Source organism: Ctenopharyngodon idella, chromosome 22, assembly GCF_019924925.1.
Source record: "Ctenopharyngodon idella isolate HZGC_01 chromosome 22, HZGC01, whole genome shotgun sequence".
NCBI lineage: Eukaryota > Metazoa > Chordata > Actinopteri > Cypriniformes > Xenocyprididae > Ctenopharyngodon > Ctenopharyngodon idella.
In genome coordinates this window covers 8,693,346-8,718,123 of record NC_067241.1, presented here as the reverse complement: position 1 = coordinate 8,718,123, position 24,778 = coordinate 8,693,346, and the positions used below count along the sequence as shown (strand labels likewise).

Genomic DNA, 24,778 nt, shown 5'->3' with positions numbered 1-24,778 from the left:
CAGAGGAAAACAGAGAACTCTGAGACACAAAGACACAGTCCCCTGGGCCATGAACCTCAACCGTCAATCCTCTCTCATTACAAACATGTCTCATTAAATGCCAGGCTACTGCTGATCTGTCTCTCTACTGAAAATAAACAGTTGAAATAGTGAAGTATATCAGTTCCACTTCCATACTCACTGTTATCATTTGCAACAGAGGCATATGGTTTTTATATGCTGACATGTGAACAAAACAAGAGCAAAATGGGAGAGAATAGTACCACCATAAATGTCATGTATAAGCTTAATGATATACCTTATCATTTATGACTGAGAAGTAAAACTTTCCTCCCTAAAAATCAGTCTGATTTAAATTCTACAGAACATGAGTAAATATTGCAATCTGTTTATCTCCTTTACTTGCATTTTGATTTCTCTTTACTCTGAAGATCACTTTTATTTACACTGGATGTGAAACAATGACACTTATGTCACAGTCAGTTGCAGTCGGCTTTCCGAGTAAACGTTCCTGAGAAGCTTCTGAGAAAACCTGTCTGATGATGATCTGGAGCTTAATATAATGATCTTGTGGAGAGCCAAGTTATTGTCTGTTTTCAATGACTTCCAGTTAACTGAGGCAGGACTTCATCTTCTGCTTCTTTTGTTGCTTTTTGTTGTTTATTCACACAGAGAGGACTGATGAGGTGTTAAGATTTCTCACATGCAGATCTTGTGTATTCCTTTAATAATACATGAGCATCTTACCAACCCTCTAATGAAGATAGATATACAGAAAATGGCATGGTTGTTCTGAATCATATATTGAAATATGAATGAAATATGAATGCATATACTTTTTAATGTCCTTATATCATATTCCCAAACCACATCTAAAAACTGCATCTTTTTTTCCTTGCACTGAGGCAGAGACTGGCAGAAAGCCAGTCCAGGATGCTGCTATTCAATCACCAATGACAGTCTCTCTCTCTCTCTCTCTTTCTCTCTCTCTCTCACACACTTTCATTCTCATAAACAAATACTATTTTTCCCTTTCCCAGTCTGTCAGCTATTCATAGCACCCTGACTCACTTCCATTGGATGATGGACCCATGAGAAAGGGTCCATGCTGTTGGGGATGGGAAAGGTTTTCTTATCTCTTACCTTTCATTATCCCATGGGTTAAAACAGAGAGAGAGAGTGGCAAGATGAAACAGGAAAGATAAGGCCATCAGCTTTGGATAACAGAAAACCACTGGAGAGACAATAAGAAAGCACCAGATGACAACGGCGATTGTAGTGTGAGATGTTTCATAGATGAAAAAAGTTCCATATGCTGGACCACAACCACACATGTGATATAGTTTCAGAGGTTTTAAAAGAAGTGCCTAGTATGTGGTACAAAAGACATATGAGATACGAAAAATGTTTTGACTAAACATAAGGTCACAGTCTAGTGACTTGCCATAAAGCTTACAAGAGAAAAAACAGTGCATTGTCTTACCAGCCCACAAACACGTTCACTATCACTTTATTTGAAGCAATAGTTCACAAAATGAACATACTGTCATTATTTACTCATACTCATGTCTTTCAAAACTCATATGACTTTCTTTCTTGCCATTGAATGCAAAAGGAGATTCAAAAAGAACAGAATGTTACAGTAAAAAAAAAAAGGCAGCTGTGGTTGCCAGAAATTCACCATAAAAAAATATGGTGACAATCTTGCAGGATGGCATATTGATGCCTGCATATTCTACAGCTTAACATATAATATATCATTAATATATCAAATTAACATTAATATATCAATTTACTTAAAATTATTATTTTTTTTTCTTAAAATGTACTGATAACCACCATGATCATATGGTAAAATAGAAAACCACATGATGAATCAGAGCTTATGTCCTTTTACTTTGTTATTTCACAGTAGCTTATATGGTAATTAATCATTTTTACTGGCAAAAAAAACATACATCTGACAGTATTTTTACACTAAAATTACACATAATGCAATCTTAAACCATTTACTGTTTTTTATTGTATGTGGTAAGCTAACTCAGCAGGTTTTACTGTAGCATTTGTACAGGTTCTCTCTGTAAAAATTGTAAAAAAAAAAAAAAAAAAAAAAAAATAACCATTCAATTTCATTCTTTTCCACATTTAAAGAAAGGCTTCAGACTTGTAATATTTGTGCATGAATTTATCTTTTATGGTGTTTTTTTTCCCCTTTGAATTTATTTTTTGGGTGAACTATCACTTTAAAGGTGCAATAGGTGATGTGGGAAATGCTAACTTTAGCCTGCTAGCATTGAAAGCATGCAATCCCACCCTCCCTGCAAATCACCGTCCAAAGTCACGCCTCCTCCAAAACACATGAATGCGCACAGGCCAGAAGCAAGACGACCAGAGACATTATTGGATTACATGTGTCATTCACTGGTGAGAAAACTTTACAGTACAGTGAGTAACAGTACTACTAAACTAAAGGTTGTTGCTGTTTGCCTGCCATTCTCACTCTGTCATGTGTTCCCCAGGTAAGCGACGCACACGCACCCGGCTATCCACGTGATGTAAAAGAAAACGCGATTTATCAGACCAGGCCACCTTCTTCCATTGCTCCGTGGTCCAGTTCTGATGCTCACGTGCCCACTGTTGGCGCTTTTGGCGTTGGACAGGGGTCAGCATGGGCACCCTGACTGGTCTGCAGCTATGCAGCCCCATACGCAACAAACTGTGATGCACTGTGTATTCTGACACCTTTCTATCAGAACCAGCATTAACTTCTTGAGCAATTTGAGCTACAGTTGCTCGTCTGTTGGATCGGACCACACAGGCCAGCCTTCGCTCCCCACGTGCATCAATGAGCCTTGGCCACCCATGAACCTGTCGCCGGTTCACCACTGTTCCTTCTTTAGACCACTTTTGATAGATACTGACCACTGCAGACTGGGAACACCCCACATGAGCTGTAGTTTCGGAGATGCTCTGACCCAGTCGTCTAGCCATCACAATTTGGCCCTTATCAAACTCGCTCAAATCCTCACACTTTTCCTGCTTCTAAACACATCAACTTTGAGGACAAAATGTTCACTTGCTACCTAATATATCCCACCCACTAACAGGTACCGTGATGAAGAGATAATCAGTGTTATTCACTTCACTTATCAGTGGTCTTAATGTTATGCCTGATCGGTGTATTTATAAAAATACATTTGGACTGCTTAACATAGTGATTGCTATCGAGATTTTCAACCAGCTATCGAGATTTTCAACCATCACCTATTGCACCTTTAACCAATGTATCTGACTTCTGTTCTCTCTCAATACCACCATCTCTGGTGTTCTCCTGTTCCCAGTGGAGTGAGTGAGTCCACCCAGCAGGACCATGACAGAGGGATCAGCAGATGCCAGGCAGCAGAGACTTGAACTGAATTAAACAGGTTTGGCCACCCCACCCCCCTAACATGCACAAAAAGATTCACTCTCACACACATGCACCACCTACTCTCCATCAGCCTTTATCAGGAAATAGACACAATGTAAACAATGGTTCTTTCAAAGTCAAGGCTGCTACATGCTCATTAGTACTGCTTCTATTTATACACAAGCTTATTTATGTGTATACAAATTTAAACCGCTATTGTGCCAGACGTATTGTTGTTTAGGGTGTTAAGGCATACTTGAATTACATGTGCCTCAGAATGTGGCTACTTGAGAGCGTATTAAACTCCACTGCCTCTTGTCAGAATTGTTCATGTTAACTAATCACAATAAGTGCATGTGGAAGTAGAAAGAGGAAGAGTGTCATGTTAAAGGTCCATGTTTTGATGGTGTTGTTGATGGTGTCACCTGGAGGGTCAAAGATGTGACATTTGGATAAACACCGTGAACGTGAGTATGCAAAAAATTATGAGAAGAAAACAGTGATGATGATGACAATTGGTCTTCACAAACAAAAAAAAAAACAAACCTTAAAGCCGCAGTTCATAAAATGTAAATCCTTAAAACTGTCTTTTATTGTTAAGACAAATAGTTATTCGACTGTGTTACAAGATACAGTAATCATTTTACTTTATTCCTTCCTTTCATCTTTTCCCAAATACCCCATCCCACCAAATCCAAATCCTCTTTCCTTTTCTTCATCTAGACAGGCAGCTGCTGTCCTTCTCGCTCTGAATGGAGAGCCCCAGGAGAGAAGAAGGATGAGTGCGACTAGACGCTACAGGTCAAAGGTCAAGACTGCATGTGCCAGATTTCTTAATGGCACATCAGTTAGGCAAGTGCACACACCTACTAATCATCATATATATACACAATGCACCAAAAAAAAAAAAAAAAAAAAAAAAAAAATCTTTAAAAAAGGGTCATTCTAATCTTTTTCTGGTTTTATCATCAGTTGGTAAAATATTTTTTAAACAAATTCAGACAAGTAATGTGTTTAACTTATTAAATTGCACTGTTCCATCTCAAGCTGAATGAATACATTCTAATGTTAGGATTTGTTTATGACAAAAACATGAGACAAAGAGACTTACCTCACTGCTTGAAAGCATTGTCATTATAATATTAGTTTTTATCATATAGTTTTAGAGCTCATTATTTTAAAAGAGAAACAATATGATGGTAAAAGCATTGACAGACAACCTGAGAACACAATGTTTTTTATAATACAAATAATACAATATGTCATCTAAAAACCAAAAAATATTTAGAAGGAATAGACAAAATTCTAGCCTATATTATATATTTTTCATCAAAATTTGATAATATAGCAAGGAAAAGTTGGAAACACAGGAGTGGAACAGAATTATTTTAGTATTATTTGTATGCTATTATGGTTTTTATTAATATTTCGAAACTTACATAGTTTCAGTTTTCATTCGAATTTTAGCTTGTTTTGTAATTTTGTTATGTGCTTTTGTCATTTACTGTTTTTTAATATTCCCATTTAGCCTGAATGTACTTTTATTTCAGTTTTATTTTCAGTAATTTTAGTACTTCAACTTTTATTTCAGTTAGTTGCCAGAGCAACATTTGTAAGTTTTTTTAAGTTTAAGTTTTAAAGCTGCTGTCTGTAACTTTTTTTGGTTAAAAATGATACAAAATAAATTTTTGAGCAAGTACATAACCAGCCAGTGTTCAAAACTATCTCCTAACCTTAGCCCGATTCACAACGGTAAGCTTGTAATAATGTTTTATAATTTGGGTGGTACTGGTGGGTTTTCGCGGGAAATTCGAGCATGTTGCCGTTCCTCTTTGTGTCACGTCTGATTACATAAAGAACGAGTCCCAGCTAGTAGGCTATATCGCATGTGAGGAGGATCATTTATAGCCTTTTCTCACAGCAGCTGCAATAGTCATACTTCAAGACTACAATCTGTGATTCCGAAGAACAGTATCCACACCGGTGTAGTGACTGACAGCAAACATTAGATTCTTCCGCGCTGAGGAGCCGTGCCGATACACAACCCACGTAAAGATGATAATTCCGCAAACAACTGCAATTGCAGGTTTCAAACAGAGATGGCGACAAAGAGGCAAAACTTACGGACTGCAGCTTTAAATGTATCATCTAATATTTAGATTTTCTTTTATTCAAGCTCTATTTCAATTAACGGAAAAAAAATTATTTAATAGTTTTAGTTTTAGTTAACAATAACAACACTGGGGTGGAGACAAGCCAAACAAGTGATCCTCATGACAAAATAAAAATAAATGAATTAATTAAAATGACTGGATTTTTGTTGATGTATTTGTATATGAGGCTAGAATACTATAAAGATAAGATTCACTGCTTTCTTATGTCAATGCTAAGGCAAATTATCTGTGAAATCAGCCATCCTTCAGACACACAATATTACACAGTATCACATTACACAATGAGGATGCACCGAATCCAAATCAGCTTTGTCTTTCCCTAAAACACACACCCACACACACGCTCGTTACTCACTCATTGTTGTGTCAAAGATCAAAGCCCAGGGGAGCTGACCTCATCACCAAAGTCATGAGACTCTGAGGAGGAGGTGTTATCCCTTCCATCCCAGATACACTTCCTTCCCTCACTCCCTACTCACTCATTCCATCCTTCCAAACTCCACTGATCTTTCTGCTATTAAGCAACAAAATGACACAAGGCACATGTTCATGCTCAGAGACCGCATCCCTGTGCGCAGAGGCACTCAGCTGAATTATGAATATGAATATCATAATGAATAATGAATGCAGGATAATGTTTTTGTCCTGAAGCTGTGCAAAAAGGGATGAGACTTGCAGATGTAGGACAAGGGTTTAGAGTCTACAATGGCTTGTGGTAAAGGCTTGCTTGTTTCTTTACTATAATCTTTAAATCATTTGCAGCAGTATATTACAGCCCTTTGTTTTAAATGCTTTCTAATGTATTGTTAGGACCGTTTAGGTGAATCAATTAAAAATAGTACTTACAAATCCATAAAGGCTAATATTTTTACCCTTTTACCATGTTTTTTGTTTTATTTTATTTTTCTCTGAGATCCACTTAAATGTAAGTAAAATTGTAAATACTTTACTGTAACACATAAAGGTGGTTAAAATAAACACTAGAATATATATTCATAAATTAACATCTGCTCTTTCATTCACCTCAACTGCCTTTGGCCCAATTTAATGTGTATGTTTGTTTGTATCTGCACATGAGCATGTTTGTTTTTTATACCATATTTGGAAAAGCTGTTCCTGTTGAGTCGTGTACGTGTATAAGCAGTGTAAGTATTTGCACAAGTGCTTCATAGATTTGGGTTACAACCCGAATTCCGGAAATGTTGGTCTGTTTGAATAATTTGAATAAAATGAAAACTAAAAGACTTTCAAATCACATGAGCCAATATTTTATTCACAATAGAACATAGATAACATAACAAATGTTTAAACTGAGAAATTTTACAATTTTATGCACAAAATGAGCTCATTTCAAATTTGATGCCTGCTACAGGTCTCAAAATAGTTGGGACGGGGGCATGTTTACCATGGTGTAGCATCTCCTCTTCTTTTCAAAACAGTTTGAAGACGTCTGGGCATTGAGGTTACGAGTTACTGGAGTTTTGGTGTTGGAATTTGGTTCCATTCTTGCCTGATATAGGGTTCCAGCTGCTGAAGAGTTTGTGGTCGTCTTTGACGTATTTTTCATTTAATGATGTGCCAAATGTTCTCTATAGGTGAAAGATCTGGACTGCAGGCAGGCCAATTCAGCACCCAGACTCTTCTACGACGAAGCCACACTGTTGTAAGCTGCAGTATGTGGTTTTGCATTGTCCTGCTGAAATACACAAGGCCTTCCCTGAAATAGACGTTGTCTGGAGGGGAGCATATGTTGCTCTAAAACCTTTATATACCTTTCAGCATTCATAGTGCCTTCCAAAACATGCAAGCTGCCCATACGCACTTATGCACCCCCATACCATCAGAGATGCTGGCTTTTGAACTGAACGCTGATAACACGCTGGAAGGTCTCCCTCCTCTTTAGCCCAGAGGACACGGCGTCTGTGATTTCCAACAAGAATGTCAAATTTGGACTCGTCTGACCATAGAACACTTTTACACTTTGAAACAGTCCATGTTCTTATATGGCTTCCTTTTTGCACGATAGAGCTTTAGTTTGCATCTGCAGATGGCACGGCGGATTGTGTTTGCCGACAGTGGTTGCTGGAAGTATTCCTGGGTCCATTTAGTAATGTCATTGACACAATCATGCCGATGAGTGATGCAGTGTCGTCTGAGGGCCCGAAGACCACGGGCATCCAATAAAGGTCTTCGGCCTTTTCCCTTATGCACAGAGATTTCTCCAGTTTCTCTGAATCTTTTGATGATGTTATGCACTGTAGATGATGAGATTTGCAAAGCCTTTGCAATTTGACGTTGAGGAACATTGTTTTTTTAAAGTATTCCACAATCTTTTTACACACTCTTTCACAGATTGGAGAGCCTCTGCCCATCTTTATTTCTGAGAGACTCTGCCTCTCTAAGACATCCCTTTTATAGCTAATCAAGTTACAGACCTGATATCAATTAACTTAATTAGTTGCTAGATGTTCTCCCAGCTGAATCTTTTCAAAATTTCTTGCTTTTTCAGCCATTTGTTTCCCCCGTGCCAACTTTTTTGAGACCTGTAGCAGGCATCAAATTTGAAATGAGCTCATTTAGTGGATAAAAGTGTAAATTTTTTCCCTTTAAACATTTATGTCATCTATGTTCTATTGTGAATAAAATATTGGCTCATGTGATTTGAAAGTCTTTTAGTTTTCATTTTATTCAAATTTAAAAAACATCCCAACGTTTCTGGAATTCGGGTTGTAACCATGTAAATGTGCATATTTTCCAAAATGAACACAAATCCCACTGTTTTCCTTCTTGTGTAGAGCTTTTCCATGTACATACACTTCTGATGAAAAGGAAAGATATTTCCTTCTCCACCCAGAAATAACAGCAAGAAAACACTTACACACTGAGCAATACTTTCCAGGATATCTAAAGCATAAAACTTCACATGAAAACAAATGCTGACTCAAGAGGACCAACGTATGTTTCTTCCATAGAACTCAGAGAATGACATTTAATTACATGTTCGCAAATAACACATTGTACCTTAGCATTTATCTTATTTCCTGTAGCACAAAGTTCTAGCAACATCAAAATCATATTTGATTATTAGAAGCTTTGGATAAAAACTTCAGCCAAAGTCATAATTGTAGGTACATTAACAAAGGACAGACATGAAATTAAAATTTTCGTAATGTTTTGCTATTGCAGATATGGTGTAATGATCTAGACTAGAGCATGTTGGACCATGATTCATGGTCCCTGGTGGTTTAGCACATATTGAGAAATCTGGAAATAACAACTTTTAGTGAGTATGTAGTCTTGGATTGACTGTCTGACCATCCTTTGACTCATACATGCACTAAAAACAAACCAGAGACAAACACCAGCACTGGATAAAGTAAGTTGTGGTAAAGTGCCATAGATACCCTGATGAAATTTTACTCCAGTAAAAGTATAAATAGACCCAGTCCATTCAAATTTATTTTTGATGAAAAGTACAAAAATATTTACTTTTGAATGTATTTAGGCATCCAAAGTCAAATTTCTCATTAATATGGACTTTTTGCTATTTTACATAATTCATCTTCCTGCTCAAAATAAAGAAAGGTCTAATGTTACAGTCACACATACAGGATAGAGCTTAGGATATACAGTAGCTCCGTCTGACATTGTTATGAATTATGATCTAGGTTGCACACTCGACCTCTGAGGATCCTATTACATATGGTTCTTGGCTAGACGATTCAGTGATTTGTTACCTGAGACTCGCTGCGACCGGATCATGAATCAGTAAGTTGTTAAAGGTAGGGTAGGCAATTTTTTTAATTAATACTTTTTGTTATACTGGTTGAAACTCTCTTCTCATCCTGATAGCAATCAATGATAGAAGTGTGAAATATTAAAAAAAAGTCTCGTGACCAAAAAATGTTCGTCCAATCATTGCATTCGGTCTGAATGCAATGATGGGTTGTCCTACCTGCCTATCAACATATGTATTTCCATATCTCCATGCTAACCATAATTACGAGATGGCAACCTGTGACGTTCTACCTGGAGCTGTTCACATCCGCAGACTCCGATTTTTGCATTTCAACACTATCAATGACAAAATGAATCTGCAGCAGTCAGGTGGTACAACTCCGAGCTCTGCAAGTTGTTTACGTTATTGTAATGTTTTGTACTTTGAGACATGAGGTAATTTAACGCTGTCTATCGAGATACTTTGCAGAATCTGCTGTGTGCATTTGTGTTTTGGAGGAGGTGTGGCTTTGGAGACGCTCTGAAGGGAGGGTGGGATCTAATGTTTTTTCAAGCTAGCTTGCTATTGCTAGCCTCTCCGAAATTACCTACCCTACCTTTAACCTCTGCAATCAGATTGGATCAATTGAATTCCCAGATCAAAAATGTAACTATTTTAAGAGCTGGTGATTCTGAATGAATTTGTACAATGTGAATCGTATGAAAACGTACGATTTTTAGGGGAAAAATGTTTGAACGTCCACACATAAACAACCATCCCTTGGGTGTAAGCAGATAGGAAAATGTACAATTTCATACGAGTTAGCCACTAATTCACCAAAACGAATCAGTGCGAACTGTGAACCGGTTCAACTGGTTTTAACGAAAAGAACTGACTCAAATAAATGATTCACTCTCAAATCGGACATAGCTAATAGAGCAGATTTTGATTTCTTCACCTCAAAAATAACAAGGACAGGCTTGTTTTTCTGAAATGTCAAAGAGAAAAACATCAGATATGCTTCGAAATGTAATAAAGGTAGTAAAAGTAAAACATTCTGTGCTTACTTCTTCTGTTTGGCAGAGAAAACTTGTTAGACCAGCAAATGGTGCATTTATTGCCTAAAAAATTTGAAGAAACATATATCTCATCTTGCCTTTAATGAATGTTTTAGTACACAGTATGTAAGGATTTTTTTTAAGATGATGTGGAAATGATTTGAATATGCATGAATGAAATCTCTTTGGTATGATGTTGAACTTGTTGCTTATGTTCACAGTGGTTCTTTAGGGGGAAGAGCACTGATGTTACACCCTGAAGCCAAATGCTTAACCTCATTTGCCTCATTACATCTTCTGCCAACAGATAATATGGAAAACTCGAAGCAAGGTAGCTCAGCCTGATAATCCTGTCACGATAATAACACTGAACGCCATTATTATCACTAAACATTTGGCAGTGCCAGTTTGAATAGAGAAAACAAATAGTGAGAAGCTCTAATTGGTGTGTAATGCAGGTTATTGTCCCATCATCCATCAGGGCCATCATGGAATGCATCATCTGACATCATGTGCACTGTTCAGAAGCTTAACCTCATTGAACAAGAGCCAGCAGAGGAGGAGAGGGTCCAGATCAAACACAAAGCTGTAACCACACATGAAATGAGCGGCAAAAAGAGCAGCTACACTTCTAACGAAAGGCGGTGGGAGAATGACCCATTTACCCAGCATGCCCTGGAGGGCTGAAAGGAAAAGACTGTCTTATGGTGCCAGTATGCAAAGTAGGTTGGATGTGAATGGAAGAAGGAAAGAAACAGTGAGAGGTGGCTCAGTAAACCAGGACACTTGCAGAAGAAGGTCTAGGTCAAAGCTGGCACAGTATGAATGGCATCCACCCTTGGCCATATTTTGAGGGCAGGGCTTGTTAGGTTCACCCTCATATTTATGGCCTCCCAGGAGTTGGCGTCAAGAGAGTGAATGATATATTATCACTAAAGTACTGCTCTTGCAGATTTTGGCATGCGAAGGCATTTCCCTACAAGGCTGAATCAACCACATACAGAAAGTAATGAGGCATCTCTTTAAATTGTACTCCAGTGACAAAAATATCTCATTGCTAGGTCCATCTTTCAGCACAGTGAAGTCTGTGGTCACAGTGTAAAGCAGAGGTGAGACTCATTTTTGGCTTTTAATAATAAGTGTTTATACACTGAGTTACATACATGGGTCATTGACAAGGTTTTTAAAAGTGTAAAAAACATAATGGAGATATAATTAATTTTGAAGTTTTATTAAGAGTTAACAATGAAATTATGTGATTTTTTTTAATCAATTAACACTGCTTTTGTCATTTTTTACAAGATGGACAAAATCTGTCACCAAAAAAGTCATTTGGTTTATCCAAAATTTCGGTTTTACCGAATGACACTTTTGGTTATACCGAATGACGATATTTTCAAAAAATGCTAACAGGCTGATATCTAGCTAGCTAGCTAGTTAGCTTGCTATCTAGCTAGCAAAAGAACAAACATTTTATATTTACAAGTTTTTAAAATATTACAACATTTTCCATGTTTTATAGCGGTTGTACCGAATGACCTGATGTTTCAGGACATGTGTATGAGCAAGTGAAAACATGAATTTTTCAAATAGTTAAAAGAGAGTTAGTTACTTTGCTTCATGGCCATGTGGTCCTTTGCAGGTGTCTGAATGATGTCATATCCTGTCACATGATACTGACCGCATGACTTGATCCAAAATCGTCCCTTTATATTGGTTACTCCAAATGACATCAATGAAATTCATTTTTTCGGACATTCTTTCTCATAACAAAGCAACAACTTCAACACATAATTTTAATATCATTCTGCACTACGTTGATATATGATGTTATAAAATCATGCCAGAATAAAAAATATATACATTTATTACATTTTAAGATATTTTAATCACAAATGACCATTGTTTTTTATTATTATTAAGGCCTTTGGACAAAAAAAATGACCTGTCACATCACTGACCCACATATATACATATATCATTTCCCAAATTTATTTGATACAAATTTGTTTACAAGTTGTTTTAAATTTTATAAAACTTATCTGTAAACATGAACGTAAAAAACGGTCATATACAAGTGTTAAACCATCTATTTGTTAATTAAATTTACTTGTTCAAAATTAATTTTATACCCACCCACTTTATCAAACTTCACCCCAATAAGCATTTTAATTTAAAAATGTGCAAAAAGTTCTTGATTTAGGAAATAACTGACATGCATTTTTTGCAAATAAACTGTTAGCGAGTTTAATCTGTTTGGATGTGGGCATAGAAGAATGGTATTGGGGACCAGACTGACTTCAAGCTAATGGTCAAGAGGGTCATTTCTCTATCAGTCTTCATCTTTGGCTTTTTGTTGTGAAGGGACAAGACAATGCAAGAAGCTCGGGATGGGAAGGGTGAAGACAAATGGCATGAGTTTCCTCTAGAGAGCAAAAAATGCAAAATCTGAGCATATAATAGGACTGAGCTGGAGGAAGGGGTCTAGGAGATAACAATGGGTGTAACGACAATAGCAGGGGGGATGTGCCCTCTCGTTTTAAGCTGTGTTTAGTTGGGGGTGGGCAGGGACACGTGCCACTCTTGGTAGGAGGGGACCGGGTGGAATTGAGGGAGCACAGCCAGTGGTGCCCAATCCAGCCCTCTGCTTTGTTCTGCCAGCTGTTGGTGTCACGGTCAACACCCGAGAATCAATGGATCCAAACAGACAATCACCACCTTAATACTCATTAACACACAGATCTCTGCTAGGGATTGATTGATTAAAAAAAAAAAAAAAATTATCAAACATAAATGTTTTATTAAAAGTGCTCTACAGAAGATGTTTATGGCAAAAATAAGAGATAAAATTACATCACTAAGTGTTCAATAATGTTCAAAACTGTTGTGCATGTAACTTGCAATTTTATGTTTTAATCACAGATGGCGATAGTGAGGCCAAAGATCCGTAGTGCAGCATTATTTATCTAGCACTAGTATGATAATAAATTTATATTAAACATAAGAATCACAAGAAAAAATGTACTTTAGCAAATAGTTGTAAAAAAGATTACAACTATTTCCCTCCAGTCTTTCCAGCACACATTCAAACAGAGATTTTCACTTCACTAAATAATAACCTAAATGTGGCATTTACTTTAGGCTTATAGGATTGTGTGCTGTTTGATATAACTTTAAACTGTAGAAGTTTTTAAATGATTTACAGTGTTTTATAATTATTGTTAGGCTATTTGGAAAGAAAACATAGTTTAGGACTTTTTAATGGGAACTGGCGAATTTTATTCACAAAAATAACGAAAAAATTTTCCATTAAATGGAGGTATCGTATAGTTTGCGGTCATAAAAACGTGAAGCTTGTTTTCATTTTCCAGCCATGGATTCCCTCAGGAATTTCCTATGGGTTTTTCTTTTAGAGCAGCAGTTTTGATTTACGAGTGAAATAAGGTCTGTGGTTAACATTAAGCTACTTGAAGAGACTTTAATGTTTTACTATAACATAAATTAGACCGTTATACCTCAAGTTTGAATTTTAAGATTGTTAAAAATGTAAGTTGCTATTAAGTAACTATAACTACCACAAGAATGTGAGTTTATGTGCTTGACGAATCAGACAACCAGACAAAGTCTCTTAAAGTAGTTCACTAAAGACCTTATTTAGTTTACTCATAAATAACTATTGTAAAAACTCACAGAGAATTCCAGAGGAAGACCAGGTTGGACAACAAATTGATGTCATGACCGAACAGCTCAACTGAGGAACTAGCAGCCTACAATTTGTGATGCTGTCCTTTTTCCCTGTCTTCAAAGCAAACAAGCCTTTGTATTCACATTACAACAAACAAAAAGCCCATCTTGTAGACAAACCTTAATGCAGCTCCTTATTTGTTCGTCACATTTGAAGACACGTTCAGTCAGACTCGCTGCTGCCTCCTCCTGTATAACCAGCAGTTGGTACCATGCGAGGCTTTCTGCTGCCATCTAGAGGCTTCTGAAGGTTTTCATAATCGCACAAATGAGCAGAGCTCTTACTATTTCTTTCAAAAAGACCTTCATGCCTTGTTCTCTTTAATTTAATCACTGGTACACAAACAGTGGAATGCCTTATTTACAGTTTACAACTGGTGTGACAGCTTTAGTTTGAGTTGCATCCAAAGAAAACTGTCCCAACTTGTCCTGCATTTTTTTCCTGCATTGGTTTCAGTTAAAAAGTAACAGTGATGGCCCATATTTGAAGTGTTGTCATCTACACATAGTAGCTCTGTTTCAGCATGCTTGAATGGCTGATGAAAACAGATAAAATTCAGCTGTATACACAAATGCTTATGGGAAAAGATAAGCACTGAGCAGGTAATTTCGGGTTAATCAGAGTTCAAGCATAAATATCTGTTGCGCTTCAGGTTCTTTTTTTATTAACACATGGTTATGAAGAGTAGATTAGTATGTCTATAAACCAAGCACTGTTAAAGGAATATTCCAGTTTAAATATAGCGTAAGCTCTATTAAAATCAGTGATGATATTCTGTTGATATGTTACATTGGGATATTCTTGTCGTTGGGAACTTGATGGGTGGAGTATGACACTGTGAAGCATTTCAAAACAAAATGAATGCTGCTCTCCCGGTTATGAGATTATGGCCTCATTTAGGGGTCATCAAAATGCGTTTTTTGTTTTGTTTTTGTTTTTGTACTTTTATTTGTTTGTAAAAAGTTTACATGTTACATAAAGCTCTTTTTTTTTTTTTTTTTTTTTTGCTGTTTTTTAACTTTCAAAAATTTCAAATTATGTCAACTGATCATTCTTTTTTAGAAATAAAAAAGAAAAATACAGCATCACATGTAATCATAAAAATACACATGTAATATAAAAATACAGTATCACATGTAATCACATTTATAATAGAAATGGTTTATTATTCATTTTAAATGAATATATTTAAGATTTCACATTGCAAATAGTTACATCACATCCATTTCTTGTATTCCTGTGTGTATCTTTGCCTTACTCCAACGACTTCCATTGATTTTTTTATTTTCTCTTTTTACAAACAAAAGCATGCTTTGTTTGTGTGTGTGTGTGTGTGTGTGTGTGTGTGTGTTGTCCTGGTAAACCCTATGATATGGGGACAAAATGTCCTCACAAAGATGGAAATATCTGAAATCCTTGTCCTTTTGGGGACATTTTTTGGTCCCCATGAGTAAAACATCATTAGCATTAGTATGACTAAACGCAGAAAGTTTTCTTTGAAGGTTGTGTTTAGAGGTAGGTTTAGGGTTAGGGGATAGAATACACACTTTGTACAGTATAAAAATCATCATGTCTATGGAAAGTCCCCATAAAACCTGGAAACTCAGTGTGTGTGTGTGTGTGTGTGTGTGTGTGTGTGTGTGTGTGTGTGTGTGTGTGTGTGTGTGTGTGCGGATGTGGTTTAGGTAAACCCCTACGTTTGTACAGTATAAAAATCATTACATCTATGGAATGTCCCCATAAAACATGAAAACCCAATGTGTGTGTGTGTGTGTGATAATCAACAGCATGCGAAATATGATGTTGATAGAGATTAAGTTGTATTTAACATTCCTTCAAGGCACTGAGCTCATTAAAATGTGTCACAACAAAAATGTTGCATAAGGCAGAAGAGCATGACACCTTTAAAGACACCACTTTACCATGTTTGATTGTCTGAATTACATCTTCTCTATATATATCTTTTTATTTGTGCTGAGGGGTTGAAGGCTGGAGCAGATGGATATTTCACAGCAGGTTTGTCCTTATTTGACCCTTAACACTGAGTATTCCTCAATATTTTTCTGATGTCTTTCTCAACCTTTCTCTAATAGTTAAATATATTCCCACACACAAGCTCACTGTCAGACGTCTGAGGCAGATTTTGGTTCAGGTTGCACTGGGTTAAACCCAGATCAGGACTGGACATGAGCCAGATAAACTCCCCGCCCCCGCCCCCCTTTTCTGGTGTTTTCTTCAGGATCGCTTCCATTTCCTCTGCTCTCTGAAAGTTTGATTCTAAGAACTGTTATCATGAATAAAATTGTCTATGGGTTCAAAAACAAGTCTTCAGGGGATAAAAACAGCCAGAAAGTAAACATAAACCAACAAAACAGGCACGGTGTTTTGGATATACTAAGAGTTAAACTTCAGCACTGATGTCCCAGAGTAAAGTCACATGCTTGTCTCAGATTGTTTACTTGCACAGTCTCTCACAGTTTTAAATCCCTACTAAACTCAATACCTCCCACCATCTCTCTCTCTCTCTCTCTCTCCCCTTCCTTTCTCCACCCACCCCTCTGTTTTTTCATGGTCAGTCTTTCTGAGCGCCAACAGCCCAAGCAGGGGAAAAACGCATAAAACGAAGCAAGTTTGCACAGTTTCTTTCTCTTTTTTTTGCAATATTTTCTTATTTGCAATTTTGTCATCGTCCAGTCTCTCAGGAAAACTGTGAGTACGATGAAGGAACTTTCTAGAAGCAGCAGGGGGAGAAGGGTAGTAACCATGGACTGAAAAACAGGGAAAAAACTACATCTGTGCACTTAAAATGCACATTTAAGTATGAAAAAGACTTTTTCAACGATGCAATGTTTAAAAAGTCTGCAGAAAGACTGAGTAATCTTTATGCTTTGATAAAAATGGTTGAATAGGCCTGCTTTCAACAGCGTCACAAAACAGATAAACACATATGAGTTGTACATGCATTTACATAATGATTTCTTTGCTTACTGTTGTACATGACCATGCTGCCTGTATTTTTAGAATAGAAACTCATTGTAAAATGTTTGTGAGAGAGTTTAGAGTGTAAAGGGGTCATTGTGAACTCTTCGCTTGAGCTTTTGCCAGTTTCGTCCATTTTAATGACAGCATATTTGTCTCTCTCCCGCTGCACATGGAGGGTGCAGAAAGTTTCAGCTTTGCACAGATGAATAAAGAATGTTGTATTATAGCAAATTACCATTTGCATTCTAAATGAAATAATAATAAAAAATAAATAAATAATACGGTAAATAATATGTAACACCTTACAATAAGGTTAGTTAATGCATTAACTAACATTAACAAATGTATTGTACTGTAAAGTTACAGTATTTATTAAAGGGTTAGTTCACCCAAAAATGGAAATTATGTAATTTATTACTCACCCTCATGTCGTTCCACACCCGTAAGACCTTCGTTCATCTTTGGAACACAAATTAAGATATTTTTGATAAAATCCGATGGCTCAGTAAGGCCTGCATCGCCAGCAATAACACTCCCTTTTTCAATGCCCAGAAAGCTACTAAAAACATATTTAAAACAGTTCATGTGACTTCAGTAGTTCAACCTTAATTTTATAAAGCGACGAAAATACATTTTGTGCGCCAAAAATAACAAAATAGCGACTTTAATCCACAATATCTAGTGATGGGCGATTTCAAAACACTGCTTCATGAAGCTTCGAAGCTTTACGAATCATTTGTTTCGAAGCATGTATCAAACTGCCAAAGTCACGTGAACTATTGAAGTTTCAAAACACTTATGACGTAACGAAACCTCGTTTACTGAAATCATGTGATTTTGGCGCTCTGAGCCACTGATTTGAAACAAATGATTCGTAAAGCGAATCTTCATGAAGCAGTGTTTTGAAATTGCCCATCACTAGATATTGTGGAATAAAGTCACTGTTTTGTTATTTTTGGAGCACAAAAAGTATTCTCGTCGCTTTATAATATTAAGGTTGAACCATTGTACTTACATGAACTGTTTTAAATATGTTTTTAGTAGCTTTTTGGGCATTGAAAAAGGGAGTGTTATTGCTGGCGATTCAGGCCTCACTGAACCATTGGATTTCATCAAAAATATCTTAATTTATGTTCCAAAGATGAACGAAGGTCTTATGGGCGTGGAACGACATGAGGGTGAGTAATAAATGACATAATTTTCATTTTTGGGTGAACTAATCCTTTAATGTTTGGTAATGTTAGTTAATAAAAATACAACTGTTCATTGTTAGGTCATGTTAGCTCAGGTCCATTAAATAATATTAACAGATTTAATAATGTATTAGTAAATGTTGAAATGAACATTAACTGAGATTAATACATGCTTTTTTTAAAAAAAAAGTATTTTTCATTGTTATTTCATGTCAACAATTGTAGTTAACTGATGGAACCTTATTGTAAAGTGTTACCAATTAAAAAGATTTTTATGTGGCTCTGTTCAACCAAACTCCAAACATCCTACCCAGAACTACCATAGACATAGTGAATATTTATCGTGAACGTATGGATGGAGACTTACTGTAATTAACAGTAAAAGATGATTATGTGACCAGACTGAACAAGCTGGGATTTGGATTTGATCCAGAGCAGGAGGAACTAAAGCATCATGAAGTTTATACACCTTTATCAACAGCATACATGCAGAATAAAATAGCAAAAAGTCCTAAACTCAAGACTTTCCCCTTTACTTTGGGTTTTGACAGTTACTAAAACAACTATAGACAGTAGAATTGAATGTAATACACAAGCATATGGAGGTATTTAGATTAAGAGGATGACATTCAGCTTGGCTTTAAGAAGATGCAGGTTCCTGAATAGCTAATAATGTAGATCACCCTAAGAAGTTAAAGCTGCTGTCGGAACTTTTTTGGGTTAAAAATTATCCAAAATCAATTTTAGAGCAAGTACATAACCAGCCAGTTTTCAAAACTATCTCCTTACCTTAGCCCGATTCACATCGGTAAGCTTGTAATAATGTTTTATAATTCGGGTGGTACTGGTGGGTTTCCGCGGGAAATTCGAGCATGTCGCCTTTTGTCTTTGCGTCACGTCTGTATACATAAAGAACGAGTCCCAGCTAGTAGACTACATCGCATGTGAGGAGGATCATTTATAGTCTTTTCTCACAGCAGCTGTAATAATTAAACTTATCATTTTGATGGTGGATTGTATGGTATGACATTTCATGTTAGAGATTAGATCTATAGGTAACGCTAATACACACTAAATACTCAGTCACTCAATGCTGATGTTGTTAACATTAACAATTTGAGAAAGAATAATAATAATAATATGCACAGTCTGACGTGATCCGAGCTAAACGATCGTTAGATTTAATCACCATTGGCAGCACGATTTACTGTAATGTTTTTTCCCCCTCAGTCAGAACAAAAGTGGCAGACATGTTACTTACTTGTTCAGATGACATTCTCCATTGAAAATTCTTATGTTGATCATACTTCCAAGACTACAATCTGTGATTCCAAGGAACAGTATCCACACCGGTGTAGTGATTGACAGCAAACATTAGATTCATCCACGCCGAGGAGCCGTGCCGATACACAGTGCACGTAAAGATAATAATTCCGCAAACAACTGCAACTGCAGGTTTCAAACAGAGATGGCGACAAAGAAGCAAAACTATGGACTGCAGTTTTAAATATGCAGTTACACCACCATTTGCATTATACACTACCCAAGGGAACACTTAAACCACACATTGGCTCTCAATGAATGAAATATTAAATTCGAAAATCTTTATTTATATACATTCTATAATTTGTTAAGAACAAAATTATGTGGCAAGTCAATGGAAACCAAAGTTACAGGCTGATCCAACTTGCATGAAGTTCGTCACAGCAACTCATAATGTAAGTCAGTAGTGGCCCCCACATGCCTGTATGCGCTCACAACAACGTCCGGGCATGCTCTTGATGAGATGGCGGATGGTGTCTTGGGAGATCTCCTCCCAGACCTGGATCTGGGCATCTGTGGACAGTCTGTGGTACTACTTGGCGGCTATGGATGCTCTGGTTCCCAAACACATTCCTGGAGCCTCCCCAGCACTGCACATTTTGCATGTCTCCTTTGTCTGACAAACCCATTTCAGGTCTTGGAGCAGGGGTGTCCAAACTCGGTCCTGGAGGGCCACTGTCCCGCAGAGTTTAGCTCCAGCTTGCCTCAACACACCTGGAAGTTTCTAGTAATCCTGAAGACGTTGATTAGATGGTTCAGGTGTGTTTAATTAGGGTTGGAGCGAAACTCTGCAGGACAGTGGCCCTCCAGGAGCAGGATTGGACACCTCTGTCTTGGTGTCTCAACTAATGAGCTGATGATCTGAATCAGGTGTGTTTGATTAAGGAGACATGGAAAACATGCAGTGTTGGGGAGGCTCCAGGAATGTGTTTGGGAACCCCTGCTCTAATACAGGGGTTTCCAATCCTGCTCCTGGAGGGCCACCATCCTGCAGAGTTTAACTCCAACCCCAATTAAACACACCTGAACCAGCTAATCAAGGTCTACTAGGCATACTAGAAACTTCCAGGCAGGTGTGTTGAGGCAAGTTGGAGCTAAACTCTGCAGGACAGTGGCCATCCAGGACCGAGTTTGGACACCCCTGCTCTAATACATAATGTCCCAGAGGTTCTCAGTTGGATTCAGGACTGGGGAACGGGAGGGCCAGTCAATGGCATCAATGCCTTTGTCATCTAAAAATTGTCTACACACTCTAGTGTGCACTTGTTGTCATTTTAATTTGCACCAAAGCAGGTGAAACTGACTTACAATCACTTATGCTGATATACAGATTGATATCCCTGAAGTTTAAATGACTTGGTGTTTAGTATTCCCTTTGTTTTTTTGAGCAGTGTATTTAAGCTTAATCTGCCAGGACGCTATGGTCTTTCTGAGGGGTTTTTAGTGTGGTTTCTTTTTCTTTTTTGGATCAGATGCTGCACTTGACAGCCGGACGTGTAGGGGGGCTTTTGTCCAGACGGGGAGTGGCTGCATTCAGCTCCAGCAGTGTCAAGATGGCCAGCCATGGGCATGGTAATGTTAAATGTCCTTTTAAAGCCAAAAATATAATTTAAAAAATGGACATTTAAATAAAACAAATAATAATAATAACTTTGACTATGTAATCTTATGTGATTAACAAGTGCATCAGTGTTATATCATGTTTTTTATAAAATGCCACTTTTTGTTCCTGAGATTTCTACTTTATATCTGAGATGCCTGCATTTTTCTCTCAATAGTCAACTGATTTATTTATTTCTGTTCTCTCAGGTGAAGTAACAGAACAGGCAGACATGTCTGTACCCATGTACTGGGACCGTCTGGACACTCCTCTACCAGACAGACCATACAAAGACACCCTCAGTTCTGCAGACAAGAGCCTGAAGCAGAAGGAGAAAGGCCCATGGAACAACCTCTCTAAAGAGGAGAAGCTTGCCTGTTGGTACTTCTTCCTTATCCATTCTTCTTCTGGTCTTTTATTCAATACTTGTACTTGAAAGGGAAACAAACATATAGAGAACAAATGTTTATATTTTATGTGACTTTCCATCTTCTGTAAGTCCATCTAAATCCTTAAAGGATTAGTTCACTTTCAAATGAAAATTAGCCCAAGCTTTACTCACCCTCAAGCCATTCTAGGTGTATATGACTTTCTTTTTTCTGATGAACACAATCTGAGAAATATTAATAAATATCCTGATGCATCTGGGCTTTATAATGGCAGTGAACAGGGGTCACGAGTATGAGCTGAAGAAAGTGCTTCCATCCACATACATCCATCATAAACGTGTACTCCACACTGCTCCAGGGGGTTAATAAAGTCCTTCTGAAGCGAAGCGATGCGTTTGTGTAAAAAAAAAAATCCATATTTAACAAGTTATGAAGTAAAATATCTAGCTTCCGCCAGGCCGCCTTCCGTATTCAGTGTATGAAGAAAGTGTAAAACTCTCACAGTTCAGAAAGCTTACGCTACATCCTACACCTTCCCTATTCAACTTACGGAAAAAAATTAAACTGACGCGACGCCAGTTTACACTTTCTTCGTATCTTGAATACGGAAGGCGGTCTGGCAGAAGCTAGATATTTTACTTCATAGCTTGTTAAATATGGATATTTTTTTACACAAATGCATCGCTTCACTTCAGAAGGGCTTTATTAAAAGTTGACAAATGAACTTTTAGCAGGTGTCTACATTTAAAATTTACACTCTTTCTCTTATGAGAAAATGAACCAAAAATACTGATGACTCATGTTGCACTCATGAGTGTATCCAAATTAATGTCCAATCAAATGCTCTCTATAATTAGCTCACGCCCCTCACACAAAAGCAAGCCCTTTGATACATCCTGCCCCAACTTCAAGAAGTATCTGGCCATTTTAATTTTTTTTTTTTTTTCAATAAATTTTCCTGAGAGGGCAAAGCACTGTAGACAAAATCATGGAGAACAATTAAACTGCTGTAATGTTTATTTATCTGTGATCCTCAATGGCAGTGTACAGGATGACGTTTAAAGAGTCATTCGCTGAGATGAAGAAACCAACGGGTGAGTGGAAGACGGTGGTGGGTGGCATCTTTTTCTTCATTGGTTTCACTGGCCTGGTTGTTCTGTGGCAAAGGTACTATGGTAAGGTGTCTCTTTAATTTTCTTTTTTAATTCATTGATCATGTCTGGATTAAAATAGGTGAATAGGTCTGTTCAGGTTCAACATTTTTTGCTTTCTCAGTGTATCCTCCTCATCCTCGTACCCTTGATGAGGAATGGCAGGCCATGCAGGTGAAAAGGATGTTGGACATGAGGGTGAACCCTGTGGAGGGCTTCTCAGCCAAATGGGACTATGAGAAGGGCCAGTGGAAATAAATGAAGGGAATGCAGCTGTGAGCGTCACGTCAACACCTTGTCAATTGTCTTCATACATTACTATGCCATCCTTTATATAAACATTTGAATATTATCAAATGGGTAACAATGTAAAATCTGAACAAGTAGACCAGTGAGACAATGTCTACAACACTGAATGAATCATGTGTTTCTTTTTGACTGACAGAAGTAAAACCTGAAAGAATAACATATTTGTGTATCTTTGTATTCATTCAACAATTGAAACAGACACATAATAATCACAAGAGATGTCTTGTGAATTCAAATGGGTCTTTATTTAATTTAAATGATATCAGACATTTAAAAAAAAAAAAAAAGTCTTAAGACATAAAACAATTAATTCAGGGGTGAAGCTGTTTAAATAAACCCAAGACCTTAAAAAAATAGTTTTCATTTTTGTCCCCTTACATTTAAAGTTAAGTTGGCTAAATACAAACACAATGAGCAACACATACACTTCAAAAGAAATTATGGAGTTTAAGGCAATAGGAAGGGACAATATGCGTTTACACCAAATATCATAAATAATTTCAAATCAACAAACGCCTTAAATATTTTCACTAAGCTATGATGAGCTAGTCTAATTGTTAAGTTAACTAGTTTACATAGTGTCGTGCCAATGCTGGTACATTTCACTCTTGAGCATACTGTCAAACTCAGTAACCACACAGCGCGCGCGCACGCTCTCTCCCTCTCTCTCTCACACACACACACACACTCACTCACACACATACACACATACACAGAGCAACATGACTGACACAGACTTAGCATGCAAGCAGCAAATTTCTTAACACGGAATGTATTCTGTGAAATCAGTGTCTATAGAGCAGCAAAAAGTGTAAATGTCGGCAACTTCAATCTGCTGAGACTCACCAACTATAAATGTTAACATCGCATTTTTAAACACTTCACTCGCAACTTTAAAAAGGAGGTTAAAAGTGGCTTACTGGATCTAATGTTGCCAACATAACTGTAATCGCAACACATTTTTCTTAAGCAATGTAACGTGTTTTTGAATGAAACTTGGAATCGATAAAGTGAGAGCGTAAAATGCGGATCCAGGCGAATCCAGATTTTCAAATGTATTCTATTGTATGTTATTGTACATTATCGGCATTAAATCACTGTAAACAAAGCAATTCAGAAAAGACCATTATTCCCTCTTTGGATTAATGAGCACTGATTAATCGTTCACAATAATAATAATAATAATAATAATAATAATAACGTGTATTAAGATTCAAGAAAGTAAATGGGGAAAGTTTTTTATTTCATGTTGACTTTAAAACAAATCACTCGCTCTCTGAGAAATTTCATTATAGCCTATTTATTTATTATATAATTATATTTATTATATTCGTTATATTTAATAACGTTAGTTCTTCTGGGAGTGAATCGGGAGAATGAATCTTTTCTCAATACCTGCTGAATGTTAACTTCCCGCGGAGCCCTACGGCAGACATCTCTTTTCTAGGTTAGGTCTCAAAGGACGTTACGTTTAGGATTGGTATCTTCTGATTGACACACCAAACGATCTCAGCTTCCCTACGAGATCTCCAACCGGGGTTGAAGGCTGGAAACACACCTGTACCACCATTGCTTTCATCACTTCTGTTTGAATTAAGCCGCACGTCAATCATTACAAGTCGGAAAAAGGCTAGGAATATTCAACTTGACGTCCTATTTGAATTAATGATGGTTTGAAGACTAAAGATCATTTCTCCACATCTCCGGGCGCTTTAACGAGTTTGACA

At 37.1% G+C, this 24,778-nt stretch overlaps 1 protein-coding gene and 1 long non-coding RNA gene across 3 annotated transcripts; both read left to right on the top strand.

The window, feature by feature from the left end:
* Positions 1-9,162: 9,162 nt before the first annotated feature.
* On the top strand, positions 9,163-12,196 carry LOC127505236 (uncharacterized). Its single transcript, XR_007927669.1, has 3 exons — positions 9,163-9,365; positions 10,581-10,690; positions 10,841-12,196. It is a non-coding gene; the product is annotated as an uncharacterized LOC127505236 (long non-coding RNA).
* A 4,390-nt stretch (positions 12,197-16,586) lies between these two features.
* On the top strand, positions 16,587-23,210 carry LOC127505372 (cytochrome c oxidase subunit 4 isoform 2, mitochondrial). 2 transcript variants are annotated; one of them, XM_051880857.1, is made up of 5 exons: positions 16,587-16,729; positions 21,075-21,174; positions 21,412-21,579; positions 22,635-22,766; positions 22,867-23,210. In XM_051880857.1, the coding sequence occupies exons 2-5, from the start codon at positions 21,075-21,077 to the stop codon at positions 22,998-23,000; spliced, it is 534 nt and encodes a 177-aa protein (XP_051736817.1). In that variant the 5' UTR covers positions 16,587-16,729; the 3' UTR covers positions 23,001-23,210. The 2 variants fall into 2 exon arrangements, with proteins under 2 accessions (XP_051736817.1, XP_051736816.1); XM_051880856.1 differs by having other exon boundaries at positions 16,632-16,813.
* The last annotated feature ends 1,568 nt before the right edge of the window (positions 23,211-24,778 follow it).